Source organism: Rhinatrema bivittatum, chromosome 4 (genome assembly GCF_901001135.1).
Source record: "Rhinatrema bivittatum chromosome 4, aRhiBiv1.1, whole genome shotgun sequence".
NCBI classification, from domain to species: domain Eukaryota; kingdom Metazoa; phylum Chordata; class Amphibia; order Gymnophiona; family Rhinatrematidae; genus Rhinatrema; species Rhinatrema bivittatum.
This window is the reverse complement of record NC_042618.1, coordinates 48427148-48442510: the sequence shown is the minus strand read 5'-3', so window position 1 is coordinate 48442510 and position 15363 is coordinate 48427148. Positions and strand designations below refer to the sequence as shown.

General features: G+C 47.3%; 1 protein-coding gene across 1 annotated transcript in view; it reads left to right on the top strand.

Annotated features, from left to right (window-relative positions):
- JAG2 (jagged canonical Notch ligand 2) overlaps positions 1-15363 on the top strand; it is a 481367-nt gene that overhangs the window by 451811 nt on the left and 14193 nt on the right. The window contains 1 exon segment of the mRNA XM_029598095.1: positions 7761-7907. Within this exon segment, the coding sequence (XP_029453955.1) occupies positions 7761-7907 (147 nt within the window).

Genomic DNA, 15363 nt, shown 5'->3' with positions numbered 1-15363 from the left:
AAAAATACATACAAATGATGTAGGTTCTGGCCAGGTGTACCTAGAAGGTACTTTTACAGGTCAAAGAAAAATCACATTTACTGTGTTATCTTATTACATTCATTGTGTACTCAATATGTTAAAATATTGTAATGCACATTTATGAGAATAGTGCTGTGTGCCGGTGCTCTTCTGTTTATTCCAGTGTATTTTCTATTAAGAACATAAGAAAATGCCATACTGGGTCAGACCAAGGATCCATCAAGCCCAGCATCCTGTTTCCAACAGTGGCCAATCCAGGCCATAAGAACCTGGCAAGTACCCAAAAACTAAGTCTATTCCATGTAACCATTGCTAATGGCAGTGGCTATTCTCTAAGTGAACTTAATAGCAGGTAATGGACTTCTCCTCCAAGAACTTATCCAATCCTTTTTTAAACACAGCTATACTAACTGCACTAACCACATCCTCTGGCAACAAATTCCAGAGTTTAATTGTGCGTTGAGTAAAAAAGAACTTTCTCCGATTAGTTTTAAATGTGCCCCATGCTAACTTCATGGAGTGTCCCCTAGTCCTTCTACTATCCGAAAGAGTAAATAACCAATTCACATCTACCCGTTCTAGACCTCTCATGATTTTAAACACCTCTATCATATCCTCCCTCAGTCGTCTCTTCTCCAAGCTGAAAAGTCCTAACCTCTTTAGTCTTTCCTCATAGGGGAGTTGTTCCATTCCCCTTATCATTTTGGTAGCCCTTCTCTGTACCTTCTCCATCGCAATTATATCTTTTTTGAGATGCGGCGACCAGAATTGTACACAGTATTCAAGGTGTGGTCTCACCATGGAGCGATACAGAGGCATTATGACATTTTCCGTTTTATTCATCATTCCTTTTCTAATAATTCCCAACATTCTGTTTGCTTTTTGACTGCCGCAGCACACTGAACCGACGATTTCAATATGTTATCCACTATGACACCTAGATCTCTTTCTTGGGTTGTAGCACCTAATATGGAACCCAACATTGTGTAATTATAGCATGGGTTATTTTTCCCTATATGCATCACCTTGCACTTATCCACATTAAATTTCATCTGCCATTTGGATGCCCAATTTTCCAGTCTCACAAGGTCTTCCTGCAATTTATCACAATCTGCTTGTGATTTAACTACTCTGCACAATTTTGTGTCATCTGCAAATTTGATTATCTCACTCGTCGTATTTCTTTCCAGATCATTTATAAATATATTGAACAGTAAGGGTCCCAATACAGATCCCTGAGGCACTCCACTGTCCACTCCCTTCCACTGAGAAAATTGCCCATTAATCCTACTCTCTGTTTCCTGTCTTTTAGCCAGTTTGCAATCCACGAAAGGACATCGCCACCTATCCCATGACTTTTTACTTTTCCTAGAAGCCTCTCATGAGGAACTTTGTCAAACGCCTTCTGAAAATCCAAGTATACTATATCTACCGGTTCACCTTTATCCACATGTTTTTTAACTCCTTCAAAAAAGTGAAGCAGATTTGTGAGGCAAGACTTGCCCTGGGTAAAGCCATGCTGACTTTGTTCCATTAAACCATGTCTTTCTATATGTTCTGTGATTTTGATGTTTAGAACACTTTCCACTATTTTTCCTGGCACTGAAGTCAGGCTAACCGGTCTGTAGTTTCCCGGATCGCCCCTGGAGCCCTTTTTAAATATTGGGGTTACATTTGCTATCCTCCAGTCTTCAGGTACAATGGATGATTTTAATGATAAGTTACAAATTTTTACTAATAGGTCTGAAATTTCATTTTTTAGTTCCTTCAGAACTCTGGGGTGTATACCATCCGGTCCAGGTGATTTACTACTCTTCAGTTTGTCAATCAGGCCTACCACATCTTCTAGGTTCACCGTGATTTGATTCAGTCCATCTGAATCATTACCCATGAAAACCTTCTCCATTACAGGTACCTCCCCAACATCCTCTTCAGTAAACACCGAAGCAAAGAAATCATTTAATCTTTCCGCGATGGCCTTATCTTCTCTAAGTGCCCCTTTAACCCCTCGATCATCTAACGGTCCAACTGACTCCCTCACAGGCTTTCTGCTTCGGATATATTTAAAAAAGTTTTTACTGTGAGTTTTTGCCTCTACAGCCAACTTCTTTTCAAATTCTCTCTTAGCCTGTCTTATCAATGTCTTACATTTAACTTGCCAATGTTTATGCTTTATCCTATTTTCTTCTGTTGGATCCTTCTTCCAATTTTTGAATGAAGATCTTTTGGCTAAAATAGCTTCTTTCACCTCCCCTTTTAACCATGCCGGTAATCGTTTTGCCTTCTTTCCACCTTTCTTAATGTGTGGAATACATCTGGACTGTGCTTCTAGAATGGTATTTTTTAACAATGACCACGCCTCTTGGACATTTTTTACTTTTGTAGCTGCTCCTTTCAGTTTTTTTTCTAACAATTTTTCTCATTTTATCAAAGTTTCCCTTTTGAAAGTTTAGCACGAGAGCCTTGGATTTGCACACTGTTCCTTTTCCAGTCATTAAATCAAATTTGATCATATTATGATCACTATTGCCAAGTGGCCCCACCACCGTTACCTCTCTCACCAAGTCCTGTGCTCCACTGAGAATTAGATCTAAAATTGCTCCCTCTCTCGTCGGTTCCTGAACCAATTGCTCCATAAAGCTATCATTTATTCCATCCAGGAACGTTATCTCTCTAGCGTGACCTGATGATACATTTACCCAGTCTATATTGGGGTAATTGGTAGTGCAGTAATAATGGGAGACTTCAATTTGGTTAGCTTCCCTAATTTCTCTTAGCATTTCACTGTCCATCTCACCATCTTGACCAGGTGGACGGTAGTATACCCCTATCACTGTAGTCTTCCCTGATACACAAGGGATTTCTACCTATAAAGATTCAATTTTGTATTTAGTCTCATGCAGGATGTTTATCCTGTTGGACTCTATGCCATCCCGGACATAAAGCGCCACACCTCCTCCCGACTGCTCCTCTCTGTCATTGCGATATAATTTGTACCCCGGTATAGCACTGTCCCATTGGTTATCCTCTTTCCACCATGTCTCTGAGATGCCAATTAAGTCTATGTCATCATTTACTGCTATACATTCTAATTCTCCCATCTTACTTCTTAGACTTCTGGCATTAGCATACAAACATTTCAAAGTTTGTTTTTTGATTGTATTTTTATTCTGCTTTTTAATTGATAGGGATAAGTTAGAAATGTTTAGCTCAGGTGAGTTTTTAGTTACAGGCACTTTGACTACTTTTCTAATTATTGGAACCTCACTGTCGGGATGCCCTAATTCTAATGCATCATTAGTATCCTTTAAAGATACATCTCTCCGAACCATGCGCTGCTGAGCGACTGTCGGCTTTCCCCTTTGTTCTAGTTTAAAAGCTGCTCTATCTCCTTTTTAAAGGTTAGCGCCAGCAGTCTGGTTCCACCCTGGTTAAGGTGGAGCCCATCCCTTCGGAAGAGACTCCCCCTTCCCCAAAAGGTTCCCCAGTTCCTAACAAAACTGAATCCCTCTTCCTTGCACCATCGTCTCATCCACGCATTGAGACTCCGGAGCTCTGCCTGCCTCTGGTGACCTGCGCGTGGAACAGGGAGCATTTCAGAGAATGCTACCCTGGAGGTTCTGGGTTTAATCTTTCTACCTAAGAGCCTAAATTTGGCTTCCAGAACCTCCCTCCCACATTTTCCTATGTCGTTGGTGCCCACGTGTACCACGACAGCCGGCTCCTCCCCAGCACTGTCTAAAATCCTATCTAGGTGACGCGTGAGGTCCGCCACCTTCGCACCAGGTAGGCATGTTACCAGGCGATCCTCACGCCCACCCGCCACCCAGCTATCTACATTCCTAATAATCGAATCACCAACTATGACGGCCAACCTAACCCTTCCCTCCTGGGCAGTAGGCCTTGGGGAGATATCCTCAGTGCGAAAGGACAATGCATCACCTAGAGAGCAGGTCCTTGCTACAGGATCCTTTCCTGCTACATCTGGTTGGTGCTCTCCCATTATGAGACCTTCTTCCTCCAAGGCAGCACCAGGGCTGCCAGTCTGAAGTTGGGACTGGACTACTATGTCCCTGAAGGTCTCATCTATATACCTCTCTGTCTCCCTCAGCTCCTCCAGGTCTGCCACTCTAGCCTCCAGAGATCGGACTCGTTCTCTGAGAGCCAGGAGCTCTTTGCAACGCATGCACATGTACAACTTCTCACCGGTGGGTAAAAAATCATACATGTGACACTCGATGCAAAAGACTGGGAAGCCCCCCTCTTGCTGCTGGACTGCTGCCTTCATCTCAATTTTGATCAGTTCCTAGTTAAGTTTTAGGTTGCTATGGGAGTAGGAATGTGTCTAAGTTCCTTTAAATGTATTAGTGAATTCACTATGTGTCTGGTAGTGGCCTACTGGGGTCTGATCGAATTCTCAATAAAGTTTTTGTTGATGGGGTTTTTTTTTTGTGCAAGTGGCACCTGTCTATAAATTAAGGGATGAGCTTGGGGTGGGTGGGCGAGGGGTGGGAGGGTTGGGAATTACAAACAGTCTAACTTTAGTTAGTCAGCCTGAGTGACTCACAGCTCCCTTGATTAACAAATGTTGTTCCCTATTCAAACCTAATCACACTACCTCAACACCTTTCCAAGGTGAGTAACTGAGCTGAACTATTCAACTTTTTTACTTTGGTATATACTGCTCCTAGCTTATTTCTAGCTTCTGGCTACTTTTTTGTGGGGGGGGGGGGGGGGGGGTTTGTGTTTTTTTTTTGTTTTTCAATACAATGCACTCAGTTATTTATTAAATAAAACACTTAGCTCTTTAAAAGTCTGGAGGACACCTTAATAGTCTGGCAGACTTTTAAAAAATAAACACACTACCTACTGCTACCTTATTGACTGACTAAATACAAACAGTCTAACTTGTTTATTTATTCACTGCCTACCTACTGCTACCTTATTGACTGACTATTTAAAAATGCAAACAGTCTAACTTGTTTTATTCACTGACTGACTATTAAAGGCACTTACACACTAACACACTAAATAATATTCCCAAATAGTTAACTTTGCCCCAATACTTTTAAAAAAGTCAATGTCAATGTCCCAAGCAAAAACTTACTGATTCCTTTCAGCCACCAGCAAGGTGATCCTCTCCTCTCAGTGTTTCCACTGGAATGTGGGTTACTGAGCTCTTTCCTTCTAATTTATAATGTGCTTCTAAAGTAAATTAGTGCAAAATAATCCCTTAGGAGATGTACACTTCAGTTAGATTTCCTGAGTGACCTTTTCTCCGGTCTCTTTATAAAAGGCACAATACCACATAAGAAGAAGCACAAGTGGTAAACTATTTAAGCACATAGCTTTTATTTGTCATAGGATGAGAAAATTGTATAATCTTCATGGTTACAGAGCACACTTGACAGTGACCACATTTTACACCATCATGTTTCTTTTGAAGTTCTGGCCAATAATATGATGGACAAATCAATTCTTTTAAATTCTTACCTCTGGAATAAGCAAACCTAATTCCCATGTCTGCAAATTGCTTATGTAAACTGAGTAGATTCCACTGTTCTTTATTATTTTCCATACTGCATGGGTATTACTTCCCTTAACCAATAAGCCTTGATGCGTTTGATGCAACTGCAACATTGCCCCCTGTCAAAGCAAACATCAAAGGAGAATTGGATTCATTGGCCCTAGGAAAAGTGAGGTGTCTTCAAAAGCATTCATTGGATGATGGATAGAGGAAGCCTATGTGGACAAGGGTCTGTCTTTTTCCAAATGAAGAACTTGCTTTACTGTAACACAGATGGCAGCATAGGCTGAACTTTGGTGTCATTAGTGGAGATTTGCAAAATGGCAACATATTCAACTTATACATTCTTTTTCTAAACATTATCAGAGTCTGCATTTGGCTTGGCCATCTTGAAAACAGTTTTGGCAGAGATCCATTCAGAATAGGGATAGCTTGGGTACATCCAATTCATTTGGACTGATCTGGCTAGATGAAGAGGAAGGAGAAATTTAATCTTGCCTGATAACTTCCTTTCCTTGAGTCCAGCCAGACCAGTCTAGAACCCTCCAAAACTGCCAGTTTTTTGTGTTTTGGGTTTGTTTGGTTTTTTTTGTTTTTTTTTTGCTGCATGAGATTTTTCAGTGTCCTTGGATTGCAGTGATTTCTGGAGTGCAGTGTTGTAAGCAACAGGTTAAGAGAGTCCAGGTTTGTTACCTTTTGAATCAGTGTTCCTTGTTGAGTGGTTCACATGTTTGTGGTGTGAATGGTTCCCAGAAAGCCCTTAGGTTTCAAAGTATAGTGATTTGACCGTTTTTCACTTAGCTTGTTACAGGGAATACAGGCAGGCTGAGTGCAGGATGGGACCCTGTAAGGGGTGAGGTCAGCAAAATTTTGTTCTGTCTCCATCTGCTGGCTGGGGAGCATAACTCATGCATCTTGAGTGGTTTGGCTGGATTCAGGGAAAGGAAATTATCAGATAAGATTAAACTTCTCCTTTCTTAGAACACTAAATAGGGTAATCTAATTTTTCTCCATTCAGGCATTGGGATAAATCCAGGAATTGGGTCCGCTTGTCTCTTGATAATTTTTTTTAAGTCTTTTCTATACAGTCGCTAAGTTATATACCATTGCAACGGTTTACATGTAGGCACATAAGTTTGGAGTAAGCGTACTATAGTACATTCTAACCGGTGCCATTAAGTTTCGGTTACATTAAATCATAAAAATACGTACAAATGTTTAGTGATGTAGGTTCTGGCTAGGTGTACCTAGAAGGTACTTTTATGGGTCAAAAAATGGAGCGATGCAGTTTCTTGAATGAAATAGAGCATTCACTTATACAACAAATAGGCTACCATGAACCACTGCTTTAAAACAAAAGCAGCTACATGCAATCTATACCCATGTTTTGTCCATGAGTGGCCACCTCCCTCATGAATTGAAACAAATATTAAGCCCCTTTTATGTACTAGCAGACTAGATATACTACCACTAATCTGAGGAGCTTTGAACTCCAGATCAGATTCATTGGGGCAGATTTTAAAAGACTTACACACATAAATCCTAAAAAAAAAAGAGTACTATAGCAATCAGATAATGAATAGCTTGAACCAACCAAAGAAATTATTTTATGTAGTTAATAACTTTCGATTTTAAAAGGGGCATGCGCCAACACCTTTCACGTTCAGCGTGAGAGCCGGTAAACGACGCCGGTCCACCAGGTGTCGCGCGACAAAGGTGCTTTCCCCTTTGTGCGCCCCTTCGTGCTAACCTTTGTGATTCCTGTAAAATAATTTTATTTATGTTTTCTTTGTTAATTAACCTTTATTAATGTTGTTTAGCTTTTTCCTTTGTTAACAATTGTTTTTTCGTTATAGATGTTCAATGTATTAGACTAAGGAATCATATTTCCTGCTTATTCTGTTTCATTGTAAACCGGTTTGATTTGCATTTTATGCAAGAAATTCGGTATATAAAAATTAAAAATAAATAAATAAATAAAATAAATCCAGGTGGATTTATGCATGTAGGGGGGGTTACGCGCGCCGGGCCTATTTTCAAAAGGCCCGGCGGTGCGCGAAAAGCCCCGGGACTACCTCCACAACTTTTAAAATCTGCCCCATTGTGTACATCAGTGCATATTTAGTATTTGTAAAGTACCTAGAGAAATACTGTAGTTTGAAATGAGGATACCATAAGACTCGAGTGTATTTTGCATGTATTAAGTCTTGAGTTTCATTTTCACCAGGGCACTACTGTGGAAAACATTTGTTATGAAATAAGGTATTTGCCAGCCACACGGTCTGCTTCCCGGGATAGGCGGTTGGTAGTTCTTTGTGACCTATCGTATACAACAGAAAAAGCAATTGAAGTTGCAATCGTAAGTAGCAATTCTTGTTAACACTAAATTGTGATTGGATTTGATATACAGTAGGACTCATCTTTGTCAGAATGTGAGAGATATGACAATGTTTTTCCAAAATAAAAGAATGTGCATGATGTACTGGAGACATAGGGCTGGATTTACTAATGCCGCAAGGCATAGTGAATTCAGCGGTAACGGGGGCAGGGGGTTGAAACGGGAAGCGATCCTGCAATAGCCGGCATTGATCGCACCTCCGCGGTGTGATCGCTGCCGACGTCGCACAGTACACCATAAAAGGTGTAGTTATTTGGTGCAAAACTGGCAGCGAAAACACAGCATACCTTTCGCTGTCGGCGAAGTCTTCGCGGCATCAGCCCCGGTGCCGCCCCGACTCCTCCTTTTCCGGGGCTGACGCCGCCCCGACTCTGCCCCGATCTTGGTATCGCATGCGATCCACTTGGAAAATGACCCCCATAGAGAGTAAAGTACTTTTGCCCAAGGTTACACAGTCAGGTAAGTCTTAAATTCATGTCTCACAATGTCTTCTGAATCAGTCATAGAAATAACCACTGTATTAATAATCTACCCTTTAATTTACGAAACTGGAAGTTCTGTAGTTGGTTGAAATGGATGAAATTATTACTAGAGCTCTAAAATATTCAGCACTTAGTTTTCACTTATCTCCAAGAAAATGCATATTTAATTTTGAAACATAGGTCTAGATTACTAAGATGTAATAAGACTATAACGCACAGTAAATACTGTTATCATACACACAGTCTTATCGTATAATAGTCTGGCCTGAACCTGCCCTATTACAATGAGATGCTTTGAATGAGATTTACATATATGAGCTTTCCAAATCTGTGCAAAACAGCTCTTGCAAAGTCAGATCTATACAAATATAATAACATGACTGACTTTGAAAAAAATCGTCACCATTATTTTATCATATTTTAAGGTGGTGTAGATATTTTTCCACAGGAGCATCAGGATACTAGTGCAGGTCCCGAATCTTCCACAATAAAAATTAAAGGACTCCGAAGCTCGAAATGGTACAACAACTTCCTCCCCCACTCCCCACCCCAAAGCTTAAAAAATCACTTCCTGAGGTCTCTTGAGACCCTGCCACCACCCAGGGCAGCACAGAGCTATCACATGATGGGGTTTCTGCAAAGGGGAGGGGTGTGGGAAGAGGATGGAGCATCGCGTGATTTAAAAATCTTTTCCTTGTGCTTTTTGACTCTGCACCGCCACGAGGTGACAGGGTGGGCGGGGATTTGCACAAGCGCCCAGAGGGAAGTCTCAATTTTATACTTTGCAGGGAGTGGGGTATTTTTGGGTCATATGGCCCTTTAAAATAATGGCAGCCTTGAGCGAACGCATTTTTGCAGCCTCTGCTGCAATCTTATTTTTCTATCGTGGAGTTTTTCCCTGAAAAAAAAACGTGGCGATATCACCACAGTATTTTGTTGGGGAGAGGCATAATATCATGGGAACACCCCCAGCTATATTTTGCCACTCTTGCTTAAAGGAGAGGTACTAGAATAGATGTTCCCTGTACGTACCAGGATCAGTCCAGACGGTGGGTTATGTCCCCCGTCCAGCAGATGGAGTCAGAACAGAGCTCGAAGGCACCGCCTCCTATACCAGCTCACCCTCTGCTGGAGCTCAGTATCTTTCTGACTCCAGCAGATGTGAGTTGGGGAATCAGTGCTTCCCCAGAGTGACAGGTTTTTGAGTTTATTTTCACTCCGTTGAGTCTATTCTGTCATTTCTTTTGGTGCTAACAATTTGGATCAAGTTATTTAAAAAAAAAAAAAAAAAAAAAAAGTAAAAAGGAAAATATTTCCTGTCAGTAGTTTTGAGGAGGCGTGCTTTGTTTTCCCTGTTCTGTCTCCTCCTGCAGCTTGTTTTACTTGCGCTTGGGGTAAGTGTGCTTTATTTCCATTTCAGCTGTTTCTTTCTCGGCGGTGGCCGGGACAACAGGTTTCTGCACACGTCCTCCGGCGGTCCCGCGGCCCGGCGAATTTTACCTCGGGCCTGGGCGCGCCGGCAGCGGTTTTCCCTCCGGCGCCTAAGGACCAGTCGGGCGGGTTGAGTCGGCCCTCAGGCCCCCCCGCGCTTCTTTTTCATTTCGGCCCCCCCCGAGGCTACATCGCGGCGGTGTTTCTTTCTTTATGCCGCGCTGGTCTCGTTGCGAGACCTGCGGCGAGGCGGGGTCTCGTTTCTCCAACGAGGGAGTCTGTCCGCGCTGCCTCCCCGACGGGGAAGGCGTTGCGCACAGCTCGGATTCGCGCCCAGCGCCCCCCTCTCCGCAGCCAGGGAAGCGCGGGCCGGCCACGTTCTCGGCAATGGCGGGAACGGCGGCCATTTTAGAAGAGGAGTTCAGCGCGAACCACTCTCCCGATGAGAAGGACGCAGTTCGGGGAGCCCCCCGCCTGCACCGGGGTCCCGAGGAGGGCCTGTCTGCCCGGATTCCACAAGGGGATCCTGCTGCTGCGCCTTCGCCCGGTCTACCGTTTTTTTCACCGGATTTCATCCTGAAGATGCACACGGCCTATCTACAAGGCCTGGTGGACCCGGGGGGTGCCCCCTCGGGACCTCCGGCGCCCAAGATCGTCAAGCTCGCGGTCCCCGCCCCCGGGTCTCTGGTTCCACCTGGGACGGCCACGGGAATCTCAGCTCTGCCATCCCAGTCGCTTGCGGTGGGAGCGGCTTTCCCTCCGGGTCCTGACCCCTCTGACCCTCCGGATCCTGCGCATTCGGAGGGGCAGGCCGAAGGCGACGATCCGCGAGCCCTGCGCATTTTCCACAAGGAAGAATTGGAGGACTTACTACAACGGACCTTGCAAGAGCTCGATCTGGACCCTCCTCCGGATCCCCCGGCACCTGTGGCCCCAGCGGTTGCGACGTGCTCCAAAAAAGGGGACCCGGTTCTGGCGGCCCTCAGGCCTAGGGCTAAGGCTTTCCCGGTCCATGAGTCGTTTCTTCAGCTCCTCACCGGGGAATGGGACGTCCCGGAGGCATCTCTGAAGGTCGCCCGGGCCATGGAGAAATTGTACCCGCTGCCGGAGGATTTCCTGGATCTCGTCCGGTTCCCAAAGGTGGACTCGGCGGTATCGGCGGTGACTAAGCGCACTACGATCCCAGTTACTGGCGGAACGGCCCTACGGGACACGCAAGACCGTAAGTTGGAGACGTTCCTCAAGAAGGTTTTTGAGGTTTCCGCCTTGGGGATGCGCGCCGTCATGTGCACTTCTTTGACCCAGAGGGCCAGTCTTCTCTGGGTCCAGCAGCTCCTAACGTCTCAGCAGTTGCCGCCGGATGAAGCTGCTCAGGCCGACAGCCTGGAATCTGCCATCGCTTACGGGGCGGATGCTCTGTATGACCTCTTTCGCGTCCTGGCCCGATCCATGGTGTCAGTAGTGGCGGCTCGTAGACTCCTGTGGCTCCGGAATTGGTCTGCGGACACCTCCTCCAAGTCAAGCCTGGGGTCCCTTCCATTTCGGGGAAAATTCCTCTTCGGAAATGACCTGGATCAGATCATCAAGTCTCTGGGGGAAAACTCGGTGCATCGTCTACCCGAGGATCGGCAGAGACCTTACCGAGCTTTTGCTTCCACCAGAACCAGGGCTAGGGCGCAGCGGCGCTACAGATCATACCGGCAGCCGAGTTCTCGCACAGCTTCGAGTAGACCGCAGCCGTGGTCGCGCTCCTTTCGAGGGCGGAGGCCCTCGAGGGAGGGCTCGGGGCAGGGGAACCCCCCCGCCAAATCTGCTCAATGATGCCAGACCGGCCCACTCCTCCTGCCCGCCCATCGGAGGCCGACTCACACAATTCGTAGAGGAGTGGGCAAAGATTACTTCAGACCAGTGGGTCCTGGACACCATCCAATACGGTTACGCCTTGGAGTTTGTCCGCCCCCCTCGGGACAGGTTTCTCTTCTCCCCTTGCGGCTCCGACCTCAAGAGGGTGGCGGTTCAACAGACACTAGACCGGCTGCTGACCATAGAGGCTATCGTACCCGTTCCCTTCGGCGAGGTGGGCTCGGGCCATTATTCCATCTACTTCGTGGTGCCCAAGAAGGACGATTCGTTCCGGCCCATACTGGATTTGAAGGAGGTGAACCGCTCGCTGCAGGTCAACCGGTTCCGCATGGAAACGCTACGATCCGTGATTGCCGCAGTTCATCAGGGCGAGTTCCTGGCTTCCCTGGATCTGACGGAGGCGTACCTGCACATCCCGATACGTCCGGACCACAGGCGTTACCTACGCTTCAAGATCCTCGGTCAACACTTTCAGTTTCGGGCTCTACCTTTCGGACTCACAACGGCTCCGCGGACGTTCACCAAGATCATGGTGGTAGTGGCGGCGGCCCTTCGGAAGGAGGGCATACTAGTGCATCCTTACCTGGACGACTGGCTGGTGCGGGCAAAGTCTTTCTCGCATGGTCAGGACTCTGTGGCCAGGGTCTTGGAAGTGCTTCGCTCCCTGGGCTGGGTGGTGAACCTCCCCAAGAGTTTCCTCGTTCCATCTCAACGCTTGGATTTCCTGGGAGCAACCTTCGCCACGCGCCTGGGCATGGTGTTTCTGCGTCCGGACAAGGCTATCTCCCTGAGGGAACACATCCATCGTTTTGCGGCCTTGTCGGATCCTACAGCGTGGAATTATCTTCAGCTTCTGGGAGTGATGGCTTCCACCATCGACATGGTGCCCTGGGCGTTTGCACACCTACGTCCACTGCAGGCGTCCCTGCTATCTCGCTGGAAACCTGTGTCGCAGGAATATCAGGTAGTTCTGCCCCTCCCTCAGTCTGCTCGGGACAGTCTGAACTGGTGGCTGGTTCCGGCTCATCTGGCCCGCGGCGTCTCGCTCGAAGTCCCCTCCTGGGTGGTAGTGACAACCGACGCCAGCCTTGTGGGTTGGGGCGCCGTCTGCGACAGAAGCGCCACTCAGGGGATGTGGTCCCCGGAGGAGGCAAGGTGGCCGATCAATCGTCTGGAGACCAGGGCGGTACGTTTGGCACTTCAGCGTTTCCTCCCCTTGGTTCGGGGCAGGGAGGTACGAATTCTCTCGGACAATGCGACGACAGTGGCTTACATCAATCGTCAAGGCGGGACGCGGAGCGCGCAGGTCTCCGCGGAAACCACGCTCCTGATGGCATGGGCGGAACTCCATCTTGTGCGTCTCGCAGCCTCCCACATCGCCGGGGTAGACAACATTCAGGCGGATTACCTGAGTCGTCAGCGGTTGGACCCCGGCGAATGGTCTCTCTCCGTCGAGGCGATGGACCTCCTGGTGCAACGCTGGGGACCGCCACGGTTGGACTTGATGGCTACAGCTCTCAACGCCAAGGCCCCGCGCTTCTTCAGTCGCAGAAGGGAGCACGGCGCGGAGGGGGTGGATGCCCTCGTATTACCGTGGCCGACAGGTCAGCTCCTCTATGTGTTTCCTCCCTGGCCATTGGTGGGCAAGATCCTCCGAAGAATCGAAAACCACTGCGGTCCCGTAATCCTAGTGGCCCCGGAATGGCCGCGGCGGCCTTGGTTCGCGGATCTACTCCACATGGCGGTGGACGGCCCGGTCCGCCTGGGTCCTCTTCCCCGGCTCCTACATCAGGGTCCGGTATTTTTCGAGCAGGCGGCACTCTTTTGTCTTGCGGCCTGGCTTTTGAACGGCGCCGACTCCGCCGCCGAGGCTATCCGGAGGCGGTGATTTCAACGATGCTTAGGGCTCGTAAGCCCTCGACCTCTGTGGCCTACGGGCGAGTGTGGAAGGTCTTCGAGTCTTGGTGTGTCGGTCATGGGACCCGCCCGACGGAAGCAACGGTTCCCCTGATCCTGCAGTTTTTGCAGGACGGATTGGATAAGGGCCTGGCATACAATTCTCTCCGAGTTCAAGTGGCGGCCCTGAATGCCCTGGTACAGACAGAGGTTTCTCTACCTCTCCAAGCGGATATCGCTCGTTTCCTGAAAGGGGTCAAGCATCTTCGGCCTCCGGTTCGAGATCCCTGCCCGTCGTGGAGCCTTAACATAGTTCTCCGGGCCCTGGCGGGCGCTCCTTTTGAGCCACTGCAGGAGGCTTCCCTCAAGGACCTCACTATGAAGACGGTTTTCCTTGTGGCGATTTCTTCGGCTCGTCGCATCTCGGAGCTACAGGCGCTTTCCTGCAGGGAACCGTACCTCCGTCTTTCTGATGCGGGGGTTTCTCTACGTACCGTCCCATCCTTCCTTCCGAAGGTGGTTTCCTCTTTCCACTTGAATCAGACGGTGGAACTTCCGGCGTTCTCTCCTGGAGAAGAGAGGTCCCTTCGTCATTTGGACGTCAAGCGGGCTCTGATCCGTTACCTGGAGGCTACCAATGAGTTCCGGGTTTCCGATCACCTGTTTGTGCTCTGGTCGGGACCTAAGAAGGGATCCGCCGCATCGAAGACAACGATAGCCCGCTGGATCAAGGATGCCATCTCGGCGTCTTATATCGGGGCTGGTCGTGCTCCGCCTACAGGCGTCAGGGCTCATTCTACACGCTCGCAAGCCGCGTCTTGGGCGGAGTCTCGGTCCGTCTCGCCCCTGGAAATCTGCCGGGCAGCGACATGGAAGTCGCTGCATACCTTTGCTCGACATTATCGGTTACACCTGCCGCTTTCAGCCCCTGGGCTTTTTGGCGATCAGGTTCTCCGAGCAGGGCTCTCAGGGGCCCACCCGGTTTAGGGAAGCTTGGGTACATCCCACCGTCTGGACTGATCCTGGTACGTACAGGGAAAAGAAAATTATTCCTTACCTGCTAATTTTCCTTCCTGTAGTACCATGGATCAGTCCAGACGCCCACCACTCTGGGATACTGTGCCCCTGCTCGGATGTATGTACGTGTTTCTGTTTTCTCTTTCTTTCTCTCTGGTTCTCTATCAGAGCTGTACAGCTCCTCACAAGTTGACGGGGGCGACCCTTTTCTGGGTCTTACCTATTAATTGTTCTTGATGTTGGTTTACGTCAGGGTTTTGGATCCAAATTGTTGGTGTTCTTGCTCTTTTGGGCTTTGTTATTCATGATACTGAGCTCCAGCAGAGGGTGAGCTGGTATAGGAGGCGGTGCCTTCGAGCTCTGTTCTGACTCCATCTGCTGGACGGGGGACATAACCCACCGTCTGGACTGATCCATGGTACTACAGGAAGGAAAATTAGCAGGTAAGGAATAATTTTCTTATTCTTGATATGAAAGCATCAGCATGTTGCTCAAGTTTATAACTTGTTTACTTGGATGGCTGCCAGGATTTTAGCTAACCCTCAATTTTTTTTATTTATTTATTTTATTTTATTTTTATTGAACTTTCCATTTTCAAGAAGATATTACACGTGCTCTTTCAAGAAGATATGCTCAATAAAAATTAAATATATCTCGTTCAAAGATAATTACACATACAATCTGTAAAAACGTAGAAATCAACCTCGAAAGTAATTACAGGAAGTGGC